General features: G+C 44.0%; 1 protein-coding gene across 9 annotated transcripts in view; it reads left to right on the forward strand.

Annotated features, from left to right (window-relative positions):
- AUTS2 (activator of transcription and developmental regulator AUTS2) overlaps window positions 1–23446 on the forward strand; it is a 778310-nt gene that overhangs the window by 328141 nt on the left and 426723 nt on the right. For all 9 annotated transcript variants that reach the window (XM_064394839.1, XM_064394833.1, XM_064394832.1 and 6 more), the window contains one exon: window positions 20025–20126. In XM_064394839.1, the coding sequence (XP_064250909.1) occupies window positions 20025–20126 (102 nt within the window). The remainder of the gene's footprint in view (window positions 1–20024; window positions 20127–23446) is intronic.

The raw sequence follows: 23446 nt of genomic DNA on the forward strand, positions 1-23446 counted from the left end.
AACAACCAGGTATCTCCTTGCAAAATTCATAAATAGACAGTAATTTCTCTTGAACTCGTGTAGCTTGTATGTGGCCTCCATAAGGACTTTCCTCCCAGTCTCTCACATCTTCCCATGCTTGGTGGGTATGGAATACACTGCAAGATACACCATTATCTTCACTAGCAGACGTTGGTCCTGCTCTCCCTTCCCAGCCTGATTCATGTGTCTGCATTTTAGTATCTGATTTATTGAGGAGGGTCACTGGCAGGGTTGCACGAGAGTCCTGTGGCTTTGGCCTTGGCCGGCGGCTGAGAGCGGCGGGGGGAGTGCCGAGGGCTGCTCGGGTTTCTTTTTTCTTTCCTGGAGCTTTGCCCATCTTATTATGAGTTCTTTAGAGAAATGAAATGCAGCAGTAGCTTGAAGAAATCATGGACACTTTCCAGCAGTAAAAGAGCTCTGGAGTCAGTATATAAGCTTTCTCCCCTGGTTGCAGTTAGGAAGGCAGTTGACAGTATAATGGGCTTTTGGAGGGGCGCGATGGTTTGTGTGTTCTGTTTGATGTTGCAAATACTGAGCCCTCGGGGAGATCAGGAAAAAGGATGTTCTGTTCTTTAGGAAAGGAAAAGATTAACCTGAAATGTGAACGGAAACTTAGGAACTCTGCAGGCCTTAGGTGCACCAGAGATGAGTTTGCTTACTTTAATGGAAATATCTTCTGTCTCATAGCAGAGGCGGGCAAGTGTTTTTGCAAGGATTTGGTTGGAGAAGTAATGTGTGTGTGTTTATAGAGAAATAAAAGCCACAGCCAGGGCTCAAGTAGGTGAATCTTTAAAGCACAGCAATTCCCTCAAGATGAGTTTCTGACTGGATGCTCTTCAGAGTCAGAAAGACTTGTAACTGTTCAGAGAAAGTCTGGAAATCATATGTGGTCAGTGTTTTTCCATGAAAAATAAAAGCTTCTGCTGCATTTTTTCTTTCTCACTTCTGCATCCATTTATAACCATGAGGAAATTTCAGAGATGGGGTAGAACATCTAATGTCACTTTTGAAAGAAGTGTAGGGGAAAAAAAAATTAAGTCTTTCCTCTGAACCAGGCTATTTTTATCCATTTTTAGTAAACATTGCTGCCAACAATATATGTGGCTTTCATCAGCAGAAATTGTATTTTCACAGCTTACGTTTACCTGCAGACTGAAATATGCCTTATATTCAATAAGCTCATGCCAGTCTGACCAGGTTCCATCCTGGTTACACCCTCACCCTCTTGCTGACATCTTTCTAATACTGCAGCTCGGGTAAATATAATTTGTAATGTGGATGATGGGTTTGTCTCCTTTGAGTCACCCTCAGTCTTTTACATGGCTCACAGAACTTACTCTTCCTCTTTTTTCTCTGCACATTTAGGGTTTTTCCTCTTTGGGAGCAGTCAACAGGATTTTGGGCTGGCGGTCTCTTATAATGTAGGATCCTTTGGATATTGTTCCTTTATTGTCTCTGTATGACTCCCCTTGTTATCTTAAAATTCTTTTATGAGTGATGAGACAGTGGTTAATGCTTGATGCAGGGAGATGCATCTTAGTGAGCACAGGTGGCTGGGGCCTTGGATTTGTTCTGGTGGGCAATTTATGGAGTTAAGTTCTCCTTCTTAAATAAGATAGACTTTCAGTCACGCAGAAGGACTCCAGGGAATTGGAAAAATGTGATCTCTGGCATTCTCTGCAGATGTTTTCATTTCATCTCAAGGATTTCTGAGCTTGCAGGAGCAGGAGCAGAACCCTGAATTTGCAACCTGAAGCACAAGATAATTGTCATTTGGTGAGGGGTTCATGGCTTGTTTTTCTTATGTTGTTTCCACTGTACTTACAGTTATTGCCAGAAGAGTTGAACAAGTTCTCCTTTAGTGTACAATGATGCCTGAACAACAGGTTCATCCTCTCCAGCAGCCTATTTTTACTGGCCTGTGGTAACCATAACACCGAAGAATGAAAGTACATGAGCACGGTTGTAATTACACAATGGATCTTAATCTGGACTGATACTGTGAGATATGAATCTATGGCACTTTCAAACTGAAAAAAATCAATAAATAAAACTTCAAGCACTTTCAGTGCTTCAGATAATGGGCATATTCCAGGATTTAGCACCAGCTCTGGCTTCTCTCTCAAAAATAGTATCCTGAGCTTTTACAGCTTGCCTGTCCTGCTGGAATTTCCCATTAAGCAGGAAAGCTCTGCTGATAAAGGATGATATTCTGATCTTGCAGTGTTTTTCTCCTTTAGTGTAAATGGAGTTTCTAGTTCCACAGACTTGTATTTCATAGAAAGGTAATGGGGAGTTTTAAAGTAAAATTCAATGTCCCCTGTTTAGTTGAAGTAGTTTTAGGCTTTCATAACACTCTGTATTTACAGAAAATACTGATTATTTTTACCTATGCTATATTATTGTGTTAATAATATTTCTTGTAGCTTTATATCAACCTCAACTTCAGAGCAAGTCCGGGTTTTAATCCAGTCACAATATTCAAGTCTCTGGAGGACAGAATCTGCAGCAGCTTTATTCTTTCTCTTCTCCTTCCCCCCCACCCCAAATATGTTACATCAGGAAACATAACCAGTAATTTTCCCCTGTAGTTTTGTCACATAATTTCTCTGTCAGGAATCAGGGGAAGGAGGGAGAGCTCATCTCACTGGAAGAGTGAGGGTTTGTCTCTTTTAGAGTCTGATCTCACTACACTAGGTAGTGAGATAAAAACCTTAAACTCTTATGGCCACTCAAGTTCAGAGCTTACTGTCCCTTTCTAGATGTGGCTGGGCTCTTCTCCCAAGGAACAAGGACAGGACAAAAGGAAATGGCCTCAGGTTGCACCAGGGGAGGTCTAGGTTGGATGTTGGGGGAAATGCTTTCACTGGAAGCGTTGTCCAGCCCCAGCCCTGGCTGTCCAGGGCAGCAGTGGGACCCTGGGGGGTTTGACAGATGTAGGGATGTGGCACCTGGGGATAGGGTTGGTGGTGGCCTGGCAGTGCTGGGGCTGTGATTTAAACCTCCTGCTGTGTCCTTGCCCTGGGTGCCAGCTCTGATTTCAGTGTTCCTGCTCCCAGCACCTCATGGTGGGGACAGCTCAGGGCTGAGGGCTCTGTCCCAGTGTCACCAGTGCTGCTCCAGGGGGCAGACACTGAGCTCCCACTGGAGGCAGCATTTCCTCTATGGGGAGAGATGGTGGTTTTCCACTGTTGCCTCGTCCCAAGCCTGAATCCCAGGCTTGCCTAAGCTGCTTGGTATCCTGAGAACTTTTTCAAAAACTGTTAGAAATCAGAGTGTAGGGAGCTCCATGCACTTCAAAGTATTCATTAATGAAAGTTTGGCTAAAGCAACATCTTAAAATAGAATGTGCAGTCAGTGTACTGTTTCCAAAAAGATTTTTTTTCCCCCCTTAAATCTCTTAAAATTTATTAGGTGGGCGTGAGCAAAAAGGTTGTCTCCTTTAAAAAACTGGCTTTGTAATGATTAGCAGGGGCCCTGTATAATTTGAGATATTCTTTACAGTTTATAAATACGGGCTCATAAAAAGTGTAGATATAAAGAAGCTGTGACTTTAAGTCATTAGAAGCCCAATGGTTTGATAAAATAACAGGAAACAGACAATTTATTATGAGCAATCTCGGTAGCTCTGGATTATCTATAAAACTTTTATGGCCCTCCCCAAGTGGCAAGAGGCCATAAAACTTGCCTGAATGAGGGACTTGTTAATTTACTTGTTAAAGCAAATTAAAAATTTATAAGCGCTTTTAGGTAAATGAGATCTTCTCTCATTGCTGCCCTTGCGGGCTCAGGAGTCCTGGGAGGAAAGAAGTGGTTGCTCTCAAACATCACAGCAGAACAATAAAAGCTATTAAATTGGCTCCGTTTATTACTGCAGAGCCAGGCAGCTGTTGCCATGGTTTGCTGGGGGATGCCAGAGGTTGACAGCATGGCATTTCTGTGGCCTTAGAAAGGAGGTAATAACATTGCCTTTCACCCAGCCAGCAGCTCCCCCCATGCCTCAGTCCTTTTCCTCCTTTTCCTCCTTTTCCTCCTTTTCCAGATAGTTTCCATGTAGAGCTCCCAAGGCCAGTCCTCAGCCTGTCACAGAAACATCAACATCTCCTTCTGTCATTCCTTGAATGAGAGGCCACAGCCTCAAGCTGCACCAAGGGAAATACAGGTTGGGTATTAGGAAAAAGTTTTTTACAGAAAGGGTGATAAAGTTCTGGGATGGCTGCCCGGAGAGGTGGTGCAGTCCCCATCCCTGGGTGTGTTTAACAAAGCCTGGATGTGGCACTGGGTGCCAGGGTGGAGTTGAGGTCTCAGGGAACAGGTTGGACTCAATGATCATGAAGGTCACTTCCAACCCAGTGATTCTGTGATTCTGTTGTAAAATACATTTATGAACACCAGCAAAACCTTCACAGTTTCAGATTGCTTAACCAGGACGCTTAACAGCAAATTAAGTTTTAATTTAATTCAGTGCTCCTGCTGTAACTAAATGCAGTAGTGAGGAAGAAGGGCCTGGCAAGGAAAACGGGGTTGTTGGGCATCTTTGAGCAATCTTTGAAAGCTGTTGAAATGGATTGGAAAAGTGTTTCTCCAGATCACTTCAACAGCTTCTTACAGCAGATGAGTTCCAGCTGTTGAAGCGTCATGAGGAGCTACACTTGGTCCCTGCAGCTCCAACTCGGGGGAAAAAATACTACTAAGAAGGAAAATTTCTATTGAAAATTCTTAATATTTAGAAAAAGACATGTTTCAGATAAGGTTTCAAATGAGGAGAGATCCAAATCAAGATGCAGTGAACTAAACAAAGCCTCTCCTGAACAGCTCTTCTATAAATTGTACCTATACTTGTAACTACTTCTGTGCAGGAAATATCTTTTACAGATCTGGTATTATTTAGAAAAGACGTTAACAGCACTTCCAGGAGGGAAATAGCAGCATAAATTCAAAAGGTTTGTGTTGAGAATACTTCAGGTGATCACTTCAGATATTTTCAGGTGTCTCAAGACTGGCACCCAGAAGTGAGCCTGCCTGACCAGTCAGTTGGCTAAATGCAGGTCACAGCTCTCAGTACCCATGTTTTATTTAATACTCATTTTGCATCAGTATGATTTATATGATTTTGTATTTCCAGGTGGATATTGCAGGAGTTTTCCTTCAGAATAGGAAATAATTGATGCAAGAAATACGTGGAGTACATGGAGAAAGTCTAAAGGTGTGGTCTGCAAGAGGGGCTTGAAAGGACTGGGGCAATTTAATTTGAAAAGAGGGAGTGGAATGGAGGTACTGATAACAGTCCCCAGGCACAGGAAGGTGCTGCAGGATCAGAGGAGAAATGTTTGTGCATGTCCATGATGGGTGGGACAAGGGACGCTGCAGGCAGGAGATGCAGTGGGGCTGTGAAGGTAACTCCTGCAGGGGAAGGCAATGCAGCACTGCACCAATGCAGCTGCAGGGCTGCAGAGCTCACTGCATGTCTGCAGCAGGTTTGGGCTGGCTTAGCTCAGGGTCTGCCTGTCAGGAGGGGTGCAGGGAGCCCTGGTCCTTCTGGGCTGGGGGACCACCTGGGTCTGCACCTTCCTCTGCTCTGTGATTTTATAGTGCTGAGACTCCTCAGACTGCAGTGGGTAGGCTGAGGACTCAAATGCTTCAGGCAGAGCTGCCCCAAAATCTTTATTTCCCATGTGGTTCTGCAGGGAGAGACAGATGTTTAGCAGGACGCTTTTCCTTCACGCTGCTAGACCAAACAAAAGCTTCCAATCTCCAGGAATTCAAGTGCAGCAATTGTAATATTCTGGCACTTCCATCACTCAATACTTGTATTATAAATATTTCATGGAAAAACTGAATCATAAAAGTATTATTTTTGTAGTGTGCCAAGAGTAGATCCAGACACTTGGAGCATAAAAAGTATGAAAGTCACATTTTAATATTGTGCTCTCTTCACTAAATACAGTGCTAGCCTGAAACTGTCTGACATATAAAAATAAGGCAAAGCCTCCAAGGTATATTAATGGTGGTTACAGAGCTAATGGTTACATGGCAAACTCCCAGTGCAGTCATTTCAGTGTGCACATTTCTCTGAACCAGCTATGACTGGCTGGAAAGGTCTCTTGAAATCCCATCTGGCATCTCCTGGGACCCCACTTCAGCCATATTTCACCGCCCCAAAAGTGGATATAAAATGAGCCAAGAGCTCACTGTCTTTCAGTGAGGTTACACCCCTGCCTCTGCTCAGCACATCGGAAACTCCCAGCCCTAATCCCCCAAATTCATAGTGATGACAGTGCTTGAAGTCAAATAAATAATCTTTCATGTCCTTCTTACCTAACTACTGTTCTGGTTCCAGACATTGGAAACCCAAGTTCCAAATAGGTTTGTGGGCGTTCTCAGCCTCTCTCAATCTGGCCTTAAACCTGCAATAGCCTATTAAAAAAATGGAAAAAAAGCAAGTACTGAGGCAGAGGCAGCTTTGTTCAGGCTGAGCCCCTGAGAAGGGTACAGGCATTCAGTGTGGTGGGGATGGGATGTGTTTTTGCTGTAGGTGGTCTGTTAGAGAAATTTCTATGGAAGTATGTAATTATTGCTGGAAGTACATTGACCCCAGAACGTTATTTCTGGTGTAAATTCAAGGGAAGGAGATGGAACTGATGCCCCCTTGGTGGGGCATTAGTCTGCTGGTAGAAGCCCCAGGTTCATGGCCCTGTTTCTGCTGACTTGAAGCAGTAACCAGAGTGTCTCTTGTTCTACTTAACTGCAGTACAAACATTTCTTGGTGCACCATGAAATCCCCACTGAACAGCACAAAGTGAATCCAGGAGGCAGAGTCCTGCAGCTGGCTCCTTCCCTAAATCTATGTTTTCTCAAGGCTTTTTTCAATGTTTATTAGTTTAGCCTTGCAATTCCATGTTTACATAAATGACATGATTAAAAGCAAAACAGGAACCTGGACAGAATGTGGTTTCTGTTAAAATCATTCCCAGTTCCTTGCTAACTTAACCCTTTTGAAAACCAGAGACACTTAGGAAGGTGCCTACGTGTTTAATGCACAGGGAGCCTGTGTTCCAGCCCCTCAGGGAGGTGGTTGGAGTTATTCCCCAAGATATTTATTTATTGGCTTCATTCCTACAGTAGCCAGGCGATGACAACAAATTTTGAATAACATCAGCCTTTTGCTGCACCCTGGGAGCCAAGAGAAGGACTTGCCTCGGCTTAATTTAAATCATAACCTGCTAAATTGGGGAAAACCTGCAGAAAAATTCATCATCTGCATAGCTGAAGAGGGAACACAGGAATTAGCTTGTGTGGGGCATAGAGATTTTTTTAATATCAACTAGTGTTTGCATGGGTAGAGCTTTGATGAATACTACCCCGTGTTCTTATCATAGATGAAAAAAGGAAATATAAATTAGAGGCTCATAAATATAGAATTCCCTTGTCCTTTGAAGAACTTTACTCCATACAGTTTGCATGAGAATGCTTTCATTGATTTTAAAAAAAGAGTTTGTTTTTGGCTGGGTTGTAAGTAACGTGTAAGGCACAACATTCTAAGTAGGTGTCCTTTATCTATAGTAGCTAAAAAGGGACATGAGATCTATGAGGGGTTAATTCCTATGTTCTAAATGAAAATGAAATTAGAAAATGAATTCCCCTCTAACATCTCCACTCAGTGTGCAGATCAAAGCCATCATAGGAGTAAATTTATGTCTGATAGTGTGGACGGTTTCAATGCACACTGGCGAAATATCATGCTGATTGCTGATTGAAAACAGTTGTTAATTCTCTACTTCACTAAATTCAGAGTGGAAAAACTTTCCTTAATAAAGAACAGATTGAAGAGAACCAAGACCTTACTGTGTGGAAATTAATGGCAGATGCATATACTGGTAGTTAAAATGTTTCATTAGATGTTAATGTCTTGCTGTGTTTTTAATTGTTCAGAAATTAGCCTCTAGAATATTAAAACCATCTGTTTGTTATCATGATGAAACAGAATACTTAAATAGTTATTAATTTTGTAGGCTTTTTTTTCCTTGTCTGCAAAACTTTGATCTGTTGAGACTTCAATGAATGCTGGATGCAAAAGAGAAAAACAATTTTAAAACACCTTGGTGCCCCAAATCTCAGCATTTGCTGCCTGCCACCCATATTTTGCATGCCTGCTTTATTTCACAAATTATTATACACCAAGGAGAAGTTGACGTTTTTTAGTGCATGGAAGGAGCGTGCTGATGCTTGCTGAGCCTGTATAATGGTTGATTTAAACTGTAATATGGTACTTTCTCACATGCTGATACTTAGTTTTTAAGTCTTGTGGGTCATTTTAAAGCCCAAATATTTCAAAGCATGGAAGGGATTCCGTGTTGATCCATCAGCGCAGGAATTTGTCTTCCTCCATTTCCAATTATTTACATGTTATTTTGTTTGGTTTTGGTTTTTTGGGTTTTTTTTTTTAAAGACCGAGTTTTGGGGAAGTTGGGGTTTGACAGTTATTTGGGTTATCATTTCTGATGGGTTTTTTAATCATCTAAATGAACAATAATAGGCTCCTGCAGGCCCTGACTCAGGTGAATATTCCTTTTTATGGGAGCATACCTTGAATCTATTTCTGGCACAACAGCAAAGATAAGCTTACTTTTTTCCTCAGCTGAGGTGAATTTAAGTAAGTGCTGAAGTGCTGTCTGCTGGGGAGGCTGTAACATGTGTGTACACACAGCTCTCCAGTGTGAAGAGCATGATTTATAATACATTTTGTAATGCTTGTTATACATGACTTAAGTGTGAAAATTTATTCAGCAAGTCTAAACATTACTTAGAGAGCCATTAACATATCTTTCCAAGTGATTTTTGACCTTTTTCTGAATAAGCACTTTACAAATTATTAAATGCCAGGATGAGGATTAATTCAAGTAACTGTAATTTGATAGTAGTCCTCTATTATAGATTTTTTGCACTTATCTTGAAACAATAATAAAGCTCCACTTATCTAATATATGACTATATTTTCAAGATGGGTAAGTTTAATATAATTTTAAAGCATGGAAAAGAGAAGTTAAATTAGGGGGTTTTATCAGTATAAGGTACAGAAGCAGTCCATCAAGTATTTATGGTGGCCACCCAGTTCCCTAAATGGCTCCTGCATCCCTTGAAGTCGGTGGCAATCCTGCAGTTGTCCCCTGGAGTTGTGGTGGCCATTGGGTCTTACCCTGATGCCACCTCTCTGCCGAGGCTGCCAGCACAGGGATGGGCAACACTGGCTGGCAGAATGGTTTTCTGGAAATGAAGATGGTTTTGGACTTGGGCTGAGGCAACCGGTTCATCAGATCTATCAAGCATTCAATCAGCTTTGGTCACAGTTGCCAGGGGACAGACTACAAGATTGATCAGGAGATTTCTCTTTTTCTTCTTTTGACATTTACAAACAGAAGGATTCATTATTTCAACTGGCAAAAGTGGCCCAAAGTGAAAGCACAGTTCTGCAATGTATTTTACATTATTGCTTAGGATGAGAAAGGAAGAGAGGTATGCAAAAAGGAAAATGAAAATCCAAAACACCGGGATAGCTGAGTGTGTTCAGAGCTCCCCTCAAAATGCTGAGATGCTGGCTCTGCCCAGAGCTTCCCTCTGTCAGAGGGAGGTGCACCACAAGTGTTCCCCAGTGGCACCTTGCCATCTATCAGAACTAATCCAGATTCAAACAACTTCAACAATAGTTCCTCCTTTGCTTTTCTCCTGAGTTATTTGTGATGACTAAACTCATCTCCACATCAATGACAGCTGCTAATGAATTCAGATGCTTCATTCCCTTCCCTTCTGTGCTGCTTCAAATAGATTTTCTTTGCCAGATACTTCAGCTTCCCTTTCCTGCTAACAAATTGGTACTGAGGTATATTGTTGTGACTTCTGCTTCTCTCATTCAAGCAGGAGGAAAATACAATATGTATAGATGTGAGTTATATGTCAAAATGCTTTTACTCCCTCTCCCCCCTCCTTCCTTCACATTATTAAATTATAGAGAAATGCTATCATAATAGCCTCTTGGCCAAGTCACTGAGAGCAGAGTTATGGTTCCCTTGATAAATTGCAAAACATTATTAAGTTTTGCTCTTTGGGCTGAGAGTATTGGCATAAAAGGACATCAACCCCAGTCAGATTGGTCTTGATTGCTGCTTAATTGCTGCTTGTTTGTGTTAGCGATCATGTGGTTTGATTGATCTTGCCCTGCTTTTGTCATTATTGTTACAACTTCCTAGTTTTCTCCTTGTACAGAGACCACAGGATGACTTTTAAGTCTTGAATAATTTATCTAGCTGGGCAGTTAAACGGCTTAAAATAGTATTATAGTTTTAAGCCAATAGCTCAACCTTCAAATCATTATTTATGCAACCAAATTATTAAATATTTATTCTGGGCTTATATTGAACAATGAAATAACAGGGCTCCTTTATGTTAGCAGTGGTAAGCATGTCGAGGTCCATCCATGAATACTGATACTTCCTCCTTCAAGACATTTATTTACTTCTGTAATGTTAGCTGGTGTCACATTAGTGGTCTGCACTGGGGAAGGAAGGTATGGTGGTCACCATGACTTAATTTAAGCCAGTGAGTGCAGTCACTGCTCTTTCTCAGGCTGCTTCACCTCTTTAGATTTTTCAAAAGGTCTCCTCCCTTCTTGCATCTCCTTTGCACCTGAGGAACAACTATCCTGTGGGCTTGAAACAAGTGGAACTCTACAGGAGTTACCTTGGGGTCACGTTTCCCCTCACTGAAGCAGATGGAGGCTCTCAGCTGGATTTGTGGACAGTTCTAGAACTGCTGAGCTGTTAGAGTTTTTCAACCTGGCCTGTTTTCTATTTGTTCCATCATGTGGTTGATCTGATTTTCTTAAGTGTTCTTTCACTAAGTTACACATTTCAAAGGCAAACAGAGGGCTTCCTTAGAGAGGTGGATATCAGACACTGGGCTCAGTGGGGTGATATTTCTGTTCTCTCCCTTTCTGAAGATTCAGGTTAAAAGTGGTGTTTGCCTTCACTTTCCTACCTCACGTGGCCTTTCCTGTGTGACAGAAACAGGAACTCCTCACAGGTCCTGGGCTGAGGCTGGGACAGAGTCCCTGAGTCCCCTGTGCCTGTCACACCAAAACCAGAGCTGACAGTGGGCTAGCAAGCATCTGGAAACTCATCATTGCCACCTGCTTTGAAACAGGCACAGAATGTTGGTGTAAAGCTGCCAGCATGGTTTTCCATGCTCTACATGAACAAGCCTGAATGGGACCACAAAAAGCAGTCCCTGGTGGAAAATGATGCAGCCAATGCAGGTGCACTGCTCCTTGTTGGGCACTTTTGGGGAGAGGGGGGACAGGCACTGCAGCAGGAGCTCGTGACTCTCCCCAGAACACTTCACATCTGGTTTGGGAATGTGCAGAGCAGGAGCAAGAAGTGTAAGTGGTGTAAATGTCTGGATAACAGCCAGAAATTGTACATGTAAGGATGAGAATGTGGATGGATGGATGGATGGATGGATGGATGGATGGATGGATGGATGGATGGATGGATGGATGGATGGATGATGGATGGATCAGAATGTGGATGGACATATATCCTTGCAGACTGGATGGATGGCACTGCTGTGGCACTGCACATCTCTGTTTCTGTGAGGTGCTTTTTAACCAGATAAAGAATAGTTTCCTTTACCCAGGGCCTGGGGAGGGCCGTGGAAATCCAGGCTGGGACACAAGGAAGCTCAGCAGCAGGGCTGGGTAAAGCCCTGAGCAGCCAGAGCCTGGCTCCCCATCCCTCTCTGCTCCCAGCCTGGGCTGTGCAGGCTGCTTGCACAGATTGATTGGTACAATGGAGAGCTTTGCAAGGTGTAATTTTAAAGGCCATGTTTCTCACTGTGCAACCATCAAAATGCAAAGGGTCAGGAGAAGCCTATATTTTTTTGCAATTCAGCTTTTGAAGTGTGCTGAAATACGCTTCATTTGCTGCAATTGCCAACAGCTTGCTGTTTCATACCACTCTTAACAGGAGCTGGGGAACAGAGCGAGTCTGTTACACTTTCTGTGGTGTATAATGTATGTATGATTCTGGGGTGTGATGAGTTTATGCCAAATTTATCTTTGATTTCTGTATAAACAGCACAGAAAAAATGATGGGCTGCATTCTCTGTGAAACTTAGATAAAACAGAGCTACAGACCTCCTTCAGAGTACCTTCTGTGTGCTGTGGATCTAAGGTTGCCCAAGCATATAATGAAGGAGAAGAGGATCTGGAAATAAATGCCTGTTTCTTTCTCCCCCACCCCCACCTGGTGAGGATGCTGTTTATTCTTAGCCTGTGTTGCTTCAGCTCCTGCTCCTGCCAGCAGAGCCCCATCCCTTGGTGTGTCTGCAATAACAATGCTAAATAGCCAAATTCTCCCCAGGAGCACAGGGGGGGAGCTCTGCTCCTTTGCTGGATCTCCCCCACTTAAGGTTGTAGGGGATGAGTTCCTCTACTCCCATTTCTTGAGCAAGGGCAGCAGCAGTCTCTGGATCAGCTCAGAGGCAGCAGGAAATGACCAGCAGTGCTGTAGAATAAGTGAGTTAAAGACACCCTTGTTCTGTATCATCGAGCTGATTAGAAAATTAGTTGTAGTTATTTGTTCAATTTAGATTTTTTTTGTCAACAGGAAATTGCAAGATTGTACGTATGTTTTTCTTGTTTTTTTCATAAAAAGAGTTTTGGAAGAGAAAAAATATTTGTTCTTCTAATTAAAGCTAAGAAGGAAACAAAAGATAAGATGTTGTCTTTGTTGGTTTACCTCACTTTTTACCATAAAAGCAAGCAAAAAAAAAAAAAAGCTTCATTTCTGGTGGGGATGTCAGATCCCAGGATGATGGCATGGAGGCCTGGATCCTCAGAAGCTGGCAATTTCTTGGAGCATCTGCATTCATTGTCAGAAGATTGTATATCAAGGGGTAAACAGAGAGCCTCTCCTAATGTTTTATTGTATCTCTCAGGTAACAAGATTTTTCTTCCCTGAGGTGAAAAATGTCTTTGTATTAATAATGTTCAGAGTCCACACACGGTGTGAATTCCTTTTTCATATTTACTGCCTAAACTCATGTGCTGTAAATATTCTTCCTCCTCATTATCTCACATCCGATCTGCTTTCCTTGTGCTGCTCCCTGTTTAGGCAGCCATGGTGTGCTGGCCTTGTTAGCAATGCAGTGGAGAGGTCTTTCTCCAGACCCAAAGCACCTTTAATGCTGTGGGTGACATGGGAGTGCTGTATGAGGAGTATTTGTCTATCTTCTGTAAGTAGCAGGAGAGATAGAAATAGAAGTTTTGAAATGACAGCTGTTAATCATGACTGAAATCAGAAGTAACAGCCCTTGATTTACCCTGTTGTTTTTTGGTTATTTCTTGCCATGCAGTTCTCCTTTTATTTGTTTTCATACAGCCAGATTTGTTCTTGATCATTGATAAAATGTGTTTTCTTTGCAATCTGACATTGAGTTCTGCATGGGATGTGCTGCTGCTCTTTTCTGGCTGGTTGAAGGCACCTCAGGGCTGTGTTTGCTGGGCAGGGCAGGGCTGGCCTGGGGCTGTCTGTGCAGCCTGGCCTCTGGATGTCAGAGCCCTGCCTGGGGATGGCCCCGCAGCCCTGGGCTGGGGTAACTGGGATCTCCTGGCTGGGGTAACTGGGATCTCCCTGGCTGGGGTAACTGGGATCTCCCTGGCTGGGATAACTGGGATCTCACTGGCTGGGGTAACTGGGATCTCCCTGGCTGGGGTAACTGGGATCTCCTGGATGGGGTAACTGGGATCTCCCTGCCTCTGGTAACTGGGATCTCCTGGATGGGGTAACTGGGATCTCCTGGCTGGGGTAACTGGGATCTCACTGGCTGGGGTAACTGGGATCTCCCTGGATGGGGTAACTGGGATCTCCCTGGCTGGGATAACTGGGATCTCCCTGGATGGGATAACTGGGATCTCCTGGCTGGGGTAACTGGGATCTCCCTGGCTGGGATAACTGGGATCTCCCTGGATGGGGTAACTGGGATCTCCTGGCTGGGGTAACTGGGATCTCCCTGGCTGGGGTAACTGGGATCTCCCTGCCTCTGGTAACTGGGATCTCCCTGGCTGGGATAACTGGGATCTCCCTGGCTGGGGTAACTGGGATCTCCCTGGTTGGGATAACTGGGATCTCCCTGGCTGGGGTAACTGGGATCTCCCTGGCTGGGATAACTGGGATCTCCCTGGCTGGGGTAACTGGGATCTCCCTGCCTCTGGTAACTGGGATCTCCCTGGCTGGGATAACTGGGATCTCCCTGGCTGGGGTAACTGGGATCTCCCTGGTTGGGATAACTGGGATCTCCCTGGATGGGGTAACTGGGATCTCCCTGGCTGGGATAACTGGGATCTCCCTGGCTGGGGTAACTGGGATCTCCCTGGCTGGGGTAACTGGGATCTCCCTGGATGGGATAACTGGGATCTCACTGGTTGGGATAACTGGGATCTCCCTGGCTGGGATAACTGGGATCTCACTGCCTTCAGCCAGGCTTCCATCTCCCAGGCTGCTGCCCCCTGGCCTTGCACTCATCAGCATCCCCTGCTCTGTCTGTGCTTCTGCCTGGATCCGTGTGTGCCTCGCTGAGGAAAAGGCTGTGCCTGCCAGAAGTGACAAAAATTCCCATTCCTGAGTCCTGTTCTGTGCTGGGAAAAGGCCAGAGAGCAAATGGAGGCAGTGGAAATGTGTGTGTGCTGTGCCCTGCTCAGGACAAACTCCTGCCATGAGCCATGAGTGGGGCTGGGCTGTGCCTGTCCAGGATTTTGGGGTTGGGAAGCAATCCTAATGGCACATGTTGGAGTCAGTTGAGCTGAGCTGGGGAATTCACTCACCCAGGTGGGAGCTGGGACTGCCTCACCCTTGCAAAAGCTGTTTAAATGAAGGATGACAGGCAGAAAAGAAATTGGAATTCTCCTCCCCACAGCAGGGTTCTGCCGTCTCTCAGGGAGCAGTGTCCCCTTCCTTTAGGACTCTGCTAAAGGCTCAGCTTGCTGGCTGTGCTCTAACAGGGAGAGGTGTTAGTGTTCATAACTTTAAAGTATAATGTAGTGAAATAATCCCGTAATTCCATATGGCACAGAAGCTCAGGCACCTCAAAACTATACTATAGATTTACTGCTGACAAATGGTGTGGGGTTTTTAAATTAAAATATATTTGAAAATAAAAAAGCTCAGGAGAGCCACATTAGGGTGTTTTTGACATGATATATAAGCTCTGTGAAAAAAGCTTTTGCCAAATTCTCAGTGGGTTTATTTATTTTGATTCTTGTTTATGTGCTACAATGGAATTACCTAAAGTAGCTTTGGGATCCAGCACAGCCAACTGTGATCCCAAGAGGATGATGCTCCCTGGAGTCTGGGGCTCAGCTGCCCTTCCATCCTCCCTTACACCTTTTAACATGATCAGCTCTGTCCTTCCTTCTTTTCCTGGCTGAGAGAAAAGGCCACAGAGAGCCCTGCCATGGATTACCCTCAGGAGTGCTTTATGGCTTCTGTCCCCTCGTCTCTTGTCACAGAAGTGTCTGGCTGGAACAGCAGCTCTGGCACTGTTGCTCTGGGTCTGTCCTACTCCTAAACCTGAGAGTTTAGCTCTGCTTTACCCTAAAACACTGAGTGGCAGAAGGAGAACAGCAGAGCTGCTTTCCCTGGACACAGATGAATATTCAGTTTGCACTTTCACTGTCACAAAGTAGGGCTGAGTGTTTCCCTGCTGCAAAAATAGTTCTGTTAGATTCCAAGCCACCTGAAAATCTCTCCGTGGGCTGACAGAAGAGTTCCTGTTAGCACTTGCTGTGACAGCAGTTTCATGTTGATGTTTCTGCATCTACTTTGGTTTATTCATAATTTCTGGATGGTTTCTGTGTGACCTTCAGGCCTGAGCAAATCTCTCTTTCTTCATCAAATGGTCCCTCTTGGTGTTCCATATCTTGTGCCTCTCCTCTCTGTGCTCTCAGTGTCCCTCTCCCTGCCTGGGTCCCTCATGCCATTCTCCAGCTTTGCCTGCACTCCTCATCACTCTGCAGGGCAGCAGAGTTGTGGCTGAAGTTTTATGACTCAGTCCATGAGCAGCAAGTGCTCCAAACCTCATCGTGGCTGAGGCCAAACTCCCCCTGCCCCCTCACACCCCTCCTCAGCAGGGCAGAGGAAGGAAGAATGAGCTTGTGAAGTAAAGGCAAGGAAGTCACCCATTATTGTCATTGTCAAAACAGTCTCCACTTGGGGAAAAAAATTCAATTTATTGTCCATAATAATAGATTTGAGTAGTCAAAACAATAACAAAAATTGCAGTGCCACCCTGTGCCCCCCAACTCAGCTTCCTTCCTCCATCCCTGGCTGTGGTGAAGTGGAATCCACCATCAACCAGTGGAGAAACTGCCCTGATGGAAAAATCCTCCCAACAGCCCAGTTTTGGAGAGCAGGGAACACCTATTCCTCTCACTGTTTGGGGCAGGTGTGGTGAAGAATCAGAAATAAACCCTCTGCTGAGCCCCAGCCCAGCCCTCAGCCAGCACCCACCCTTCCAAATCTGCTTTTTGGCCTTTCCCTTTAATAGAAATGTAGTTATGACTTTATGCAGTTCTGCTTGACTTCTGGTGTCCTCCAATAGATTCAAAGGCATTACAAACTAACAGGTTCTGTAGTGCAGTGAAAGATTTCAAAAAATGCAATGCTAAGAATGACCAAAAACTAGAGAAGTTTTGGAGCTGTGGGTGTGCCCCAGGATTGAGTCCTGTGTTGTTCAGCCTGGGCAAGTGGTCTTGAGGTGCTTTTTTTGCATGTACCCCATCTCTGTCTAGGGGAGTCCCTGGGACTGCACATATTCCTTGTGAGACAGAGACACTCTGAGTTTTTAGGGTTTGGGGCTTTCAGTGAAGAAAATGTCTGTATTTCCTCTTTGTTACACCCTTTAGATGGATCCCTTCATGGATAAATTCATTCCCCCTGTACAGTGAAAGCACAGAGTCAAACACACTTTTTGTAAAACCTTTTTCACTCCTTGCCTGGTGCAAATGAGAAGATTAATGCTGTGTTAATGTGGGAAGTTCCTCAGTGAGACCTTTGTAGAATCACAGAATAACCTGAGTGGGAAGGGACCGCCAGGGATCACCCAGTCCAGCTCCCAGCCCTGCACAGACAGGCAGAATGGGATTTTCATGCTGGTGCTGCTGTTTGCATGGGGTACCCTGCTAGAAACAACAGAGGAGCAAGAGCTGTCAACATTGCACTTCAGTTTTTTTCCAAGGAAAGTTGCATTTGCATGGGGGAACTGATTTTAGGGTTCCAGTGTGGCCCAGGGGATGAAGCAGATGCCCACAGTGTAACTAAAGATCCACTCTGTTATCTGTGGGCCTTTTGAGCAGCACTGTGTTGTTTCAGCATTGTTTTTAGCTGAATCTCTGCAAATACATTGAGATGAAATGACCCATGGCCTGTCCACATTGAGTGTTCTCCTGTGGGTTTGTGTAACTTTAGGTTCTTAAGAGAAGACAACAGGCACATTTCCATGCTTTACTTTTTTAATTTAACACAGATTGATGGGTTCTGGAATAAAATGTAAACCCTCAACAGTTTGGCACATGGAGAAACTCAACTTGGAAAAAAAGAAAGGAAAATATGGAAAGCTTATAAATCTTAACTTGGACTTATTTCTGAGTTTGCTGTCTAGTCCCTGCAGTTCACTTTTTTTTTCCTACAGAGTTTTCAGGCTCAGATGTCTTCATCATGTTATCTTACTCCTTGTAAATTGTGTCTAGAAAATTGACACCTGCTGGGTTTTTCTTCTCTCCTCTGTAAATAGCTGGAATTCGTGATGTAGAAGAATTATAAAACTGGGCTGTTATTATTAGTTAGCAAATAACTAATGTGTGAAGATTGTGTACAAACTAAATTTACATTCTAGAAATAAAATCTGAGACTGGAAAAAATTCTTAACACCCCACTTGCAATAAGAGTTTTTCCATCATCGGGCGGACGTTGACAAAAGACCAAGTCAGGGAAACTTGATCCATTTTCCTTTGGGTGGTTAAATGTTAAACTTGGGACCATAAAATTACAGGACACAGAGGTCCTAGATAAGATCAGTGAGTTATATATGAAGTGTAAGACTTCTTGAATTCGTTATCCTCTCCTCTGCCTCCAAGAGCTGCTCCCAAGATCTCCTAGATCTGACCGATAAACTGTTCCATTGGAAATAAAAATCATTTTACTGGAAATGTTCTGGCTGAGCTGTGGAATATTTCATTTATTTATTGAATTGTAAGTGTCTGACAAATAGCTCTGGTGCTTCTGCTGCATTTTCTTTGGGCTGAGAGTTTGCCTGTGCCATTTTTTGCTGTTGTGCTCATGCATTGGAGCTCAGCTGTGCATTGGAACTTTTAGTTTCATGGACTTTATGCCCTTATTTTGATTTGACTGATAGAGAACACCCAAAGCTTCCCTTTACTGGTGAGGGGAGTAAGGGATTAATGAGAAGGGGCACACAAATACCAAACTTGCAGATGCAGTTTGCTCTGGCCGTGCTAGGGACAAAGTGATAACCTGTGGGTGAGGATGCTTTTTGTGCTCCTTCAGTGACCCTGGGAGGGAGCAGCTGTGGCTGTGGGTGAACAGAGTGTACAGGTAGGAAAACATCAGCAGAAGTGTAGGTTTGTATGCACCTCTAAAAGTGCATTTCTGTGAATTTTTGTGTGTGCTCTTTTCTGGGAGAACTGGAAATAATTGAGAGAGAGAAGAAAGAGGGAGGAAAAAGATGATGGAGAATGTTGGAAGAGGAACCTTTTGTCTCCAGTCATGGCATGGAAATGAATGAATACCAGTAGGTATTCATACCACATTCATACCACATCCAGTTGGGTGTGAATGGAACCTACCATCATTGTATTAACAATTTGAATAAGTTAGCAGGAGTTGTTTGGTGTTTGTTATATGGATATTGATAAGTGTACTAGATCTCTCATAAAATATTTCATTAGGTACCTCACCAAGTATTTTCTCTGCATTTAACTCTGCTTCCAGTGTATGATTTTAAGTCTAAATTTCTGAAGAGGCTTTTTGCCAGTATTAACCACCAGAGTTAGTTCAAACAAAGCATCAGCAAGGCTAAATGAAAATTTTAATACATTCGAGCAAAATATAGGGAAGGGTGTTTTAAGACATTTTCAGCATTGCAGTGGATGTGGATCGTATCTTCCTCTTGCTCTGTAGGTGAACCTGTGCTCGTGGACATGTGCAATGGGTGTCTGTGGTGAATGCTTCTCTCAGTACACTGCTGTGAAATGTAGTGACCTGAACAGTCCAAAGTGTAAGAGAAAGCAGATGTGTTCTCAATTGTAATGAAAATGTAGTTTAGGGGTTTTTTTAGGGTTTGGGTTTTTTATTACAATGCCAGTAAAGTTTATTAAAGCTGGTTTGAAAAACAAAAGCAGTTTGATAGCTATTAAGTAGATCCTGTTGTTTTATGAACATTGGGGTTTGATAGTCGGAAATGGTTTAGAGTGCCAGGCAGTGTGGTTCAGGGCTAGTCCAGCAAAAGAAAGGCTTCTCTGGAGTGGTGACCTCCTCTGCCCCTGGGGAGACTCCCATTGATCTCAGGTCCTCAATGCTCTTATGCTGTAATGAGGGAGGAACTGATGCTGTGAGTGCTGTGCTGTGATGGAAACCAAAATCTTCATCCATGGCAGAAATACCTTGAGAAGTCTGAAATTTCCCAGAGGAAGGTCTCAAACTGTGATTTCCTTGGGACACAAGCTGCAGCTCCCAGGGGGGCCGTGGTGTCCAGGGCTGTCCATGGTGTCCCTGGGGCTGGGGACACGGTGCCCTGGCACAGGGACACGGTGCGCTGGCACTGCCACAGAGCCACGCTGCTGCTGGGGCCTGGGAGGGGATAAAGGAGACTGGGACAAGGGCACACACCTGAACCAGGCTCAACTCCTGCTCTCTTTGTGTTCCCTCTCTGTGCAGCTCAAGCCAGGCCAGAACAGCTGCCGAGACAGCGACAGCGAGAGCGCCAGCGGCGAGTCCAAGGGCTTCCAGCGCTGCAGCTCCCGGGAGAGGCTCAGCGACGTAAGTGCAGCCCAGCAGCTCGGGGAGTGGGTTTCTGGGATGGCTTATTGCTAACAGCTCCTTCCCTTTGGGGTTCAGGTGAGACAAGGGGGTCAGAACATTAACTTAGGGTAGGAAGAGATCCCGCATGCACCCGGTACTGAACAAAGATGCACACCTGCTTTACAACTCCTACAAGGTGTGGGGTTTTCCACAAATCACAGAGAGGAAAAGGACATTTAAAGTGTCTCCTGTCCCGATTCAGTAAACTTCTTAAAGATTGATACAATGTCTTTCTGTGTGCAAACACTCGGCTGTTTGGAAACAGTTGAAGGCCATTTAATGAAGTTAAGATGTTCTGCATAGTTGAGAAGTGAGTAACATTTTTACCCCAAGTGCTGGAGGAAAAGAATGTATTTCTTTGGGCTACGTACTGTCTTTATGAGAAGTTTTTGAGTGTCTAGAGAGACTCAGTTATGTATAATGAATTGATATAACATGGCCAACAATAGCATAAGCTCTGCCTTTGTTGCTCTACCTAAAGTGCTGTGGAAGGGCCTGAGATGGCAGCCCTGTGGAGAGTGTTTTTCTCCATGGGAGAATGCTGGTCATTTACCAGTGACACGCATGAGTTGTTCTGACAGAGCAATGACTACAGAAATCTTTCTGTTGCTGCAATTAGATTACTATTTATTATGTGTACCATCACAATCCTTGAGTGTTTTATTCATGGCTCTGTGTCCTCTGTGCCACATGCTTTACAACACAGAATATAAAGAAAGCCCTGTCCCAACAGAGCATCTAAATTGGGGATTTTGTAGGTCAGATCCTTTTCTGGTAAAAGCATGGATAGCTACATCAGTCAACCCAATTTGTACCAGCCAGCAATCTGGCCCTACTTTTAACTAACCCACATTTTGGAAATGGGGATTTTATCGATAGCATGTCTGTGTAGATTTGGATGACAGATACCAGATGGTGTCCTCTATAGGCCAATCCAATAAAACTGAACTGAGCAGGCATTAAAAGAAATACCTTTGTAAAGGATACATTTCGTTGTGCAAATTTAAGCCTGAAGGCACACAGCTAGCAATTTTTGCTGAATTGTGCATATCACTGGAACAGATGCCTGATTTTTTTTTTTCTGTGAAAGTGTGAAATCTGTAGCACTCTCTCTCCACATCCCTTTGTCACTTTATTTTAGAGGTCCATTTCTTTCCCAGAGCCAGCCTTTATGGGTTACATTCAGCTAAACACTTCAGAGCTTGGCCTTCATAGCTGTCAGCTGAGGTCATTCTCAGGGCTGTGAGATCTCTTTGGAAGAGGAGAGTGAAACCAGAGAAGGTAGTAAGGAAATGCTCTGTACAGGTAGCAGTGGAAGGCAGCTGGATGTCAGCCTGTCACCATCATCATCCTGGCTTGTCTGAGCCCTGTGGCAGCTGGGAAGCCACTGCAACCAACTTCACAATTACACAGCACCTTCAGCAAAAAATTTCACAGCTCCTTACAAACATGGATTTAATTTAGCTTTGTCGTTCCCTTGCAGTGTACTGTGGGGAGAGCTCTGAGGTTTATTGGGCTTCTCACCAGCTCACAGCATAGCACTGCCAGACCTGGCAGTGAGAGCAGAGTCCTGGGTCCCCTTCCACCCATCAAATCCAGTTTTTCTCTGATGTTTTTACAATACTTTTCCTTTGTCTTGGTGCTGTGGCAAATTAAAAGGAACTAGAGAGCAAATACAACTTCCCTAGTGCACCCAAGAGAGGACAGAGGGATTCACAGGTTGCACAAAAGAAACGTTATGTAAATATATGTGGCGATGTATATTTTAAAGTGTTATACATAATTTATGTTTTGCTTAATAAGGAAAGTTCTTATGCTTTGATAATTCATTGCAATACAAGCGTGTCTCTCTGGTCTGGCATTACCAGTTCAGCTGAGATTTGAAAAACAAGAACGAGACAGCTCTCACTGTGCCTGGTCTGTGGTGGCCCTTCCCAGGCTCCTTCAGTTCAGAGCAGTACTTCCCACTGCCCCCTCCCAAAGTCAGTTCACAGCTGTCCATCCCATCATTCCCCTCCCAAAGTCAGTTCAGAGCTGTCCATCCCATTGTTTCCCTCTCCCAAAGTCAGACACCCTATGTGCTGAAATGACAGGACCTTCCCAATGTTTATTTTGAATTATAGTTTTTGAAGAAGTTAGATGTCTAATAAGACAAACTATTTACTGTCCAGAAAAAGCTACAGACAACAGTGTAAGTTTTTCTCTGAAGCTTTGCTTCTGTTTTTACAGCCATTTTCTCAAAAAAAAAAAAATACAAAAAGTGCACCCAACAGAAGATAGAACAAAAAATACAAAACATTGCAGTCATATTAATCCTGAGGTCAGAAAGCAAATTTTGGCCATGAAATATAATAAATCTCCACTATTGTCACCTGGCAGCATTGTAAGGCTAAGCATGGCTCCTGTATGGAAATGTGGCTGATGACTGAAGTGCTTGTTCTCCAGGTGGATGATCCATTTTCCCATCCCCAGTTTGAGCAGGCTGGTGAAACAGGAATATTGGAGCTTCACAGGCCTTCCTGCAGGGCCTGGTGAGAGCTCAGTGACAGATGCAGAATGAGGGAGAGGGGATAATGAACACCCAGTTGCAAACTGACATGTCAGTGGCTTCATTCCCTCTCCTGTCAGGGATCTTTCAACTTTGCCTATTGTAAATGTACTTGCAGCCCTTGGATAATGCAGAGTGATGCAAAGTGTGTTTACAAGGAGTGACTCCTTTCCGGGCTAATGAGATCCAAGCAGGTAATTTGCAGCGTTTGTGAGAGGTGGGCAAAAATGAAAAGAAGATAATTCAATGAAAAGACCATGTTAAACAGGAGATTTTTCTCATAATGAGGCTTGAAATAGCATCAGACAGTAGGAAGGGGAATATCCTCTGTTCTTGTCAGATGCAATGCAGTGAGACTGATTTCTGTCAACTCCTCTCTTTGTCCTCGCCTGCACACGTGTGCACACACCCACCCCTCTGTGAGAGAACATAATTAGCAGAGAATTTGACCTCTGCTAGGTTAGGGATAATGATTGCTCAAATGCTCCAGTGCAAGCAGTGCCCTGATCCAGCTCCCCCTCTGAATTTCATAAACCCCTGGCTCTCTGCCTTTCTCCCCTGTATAGGATTTTTTTAGGAATGACAACTTGTTTTTTCCTTTATGGGCAGAGGTAGCTCCAGGGGCCTAAAAGAGAAATTGGAGAGCTGCTCCTCCTTTATATATAGGGTGCTGTAGTCAGTTTAATCTCATCAAAATCTTGCCAGTAGTAGAATTCATTTTGTTGAGATC

Source organism: Passer domesticus, chromosome 19 (assembly GCF_036417665.1).
Source record: "Passer domesticus isolate bPasDom1 chromosome 19, bPasDom1.hap1, whole genome shotgun sequence".
In the NCBI taxonomy this organism is placed as follows: domain Eukaryota; kingdom Metazoa; phylum Chordata; class Aves; order Passeriformes; family Passeridae; genus Passer; species Passer domesticus.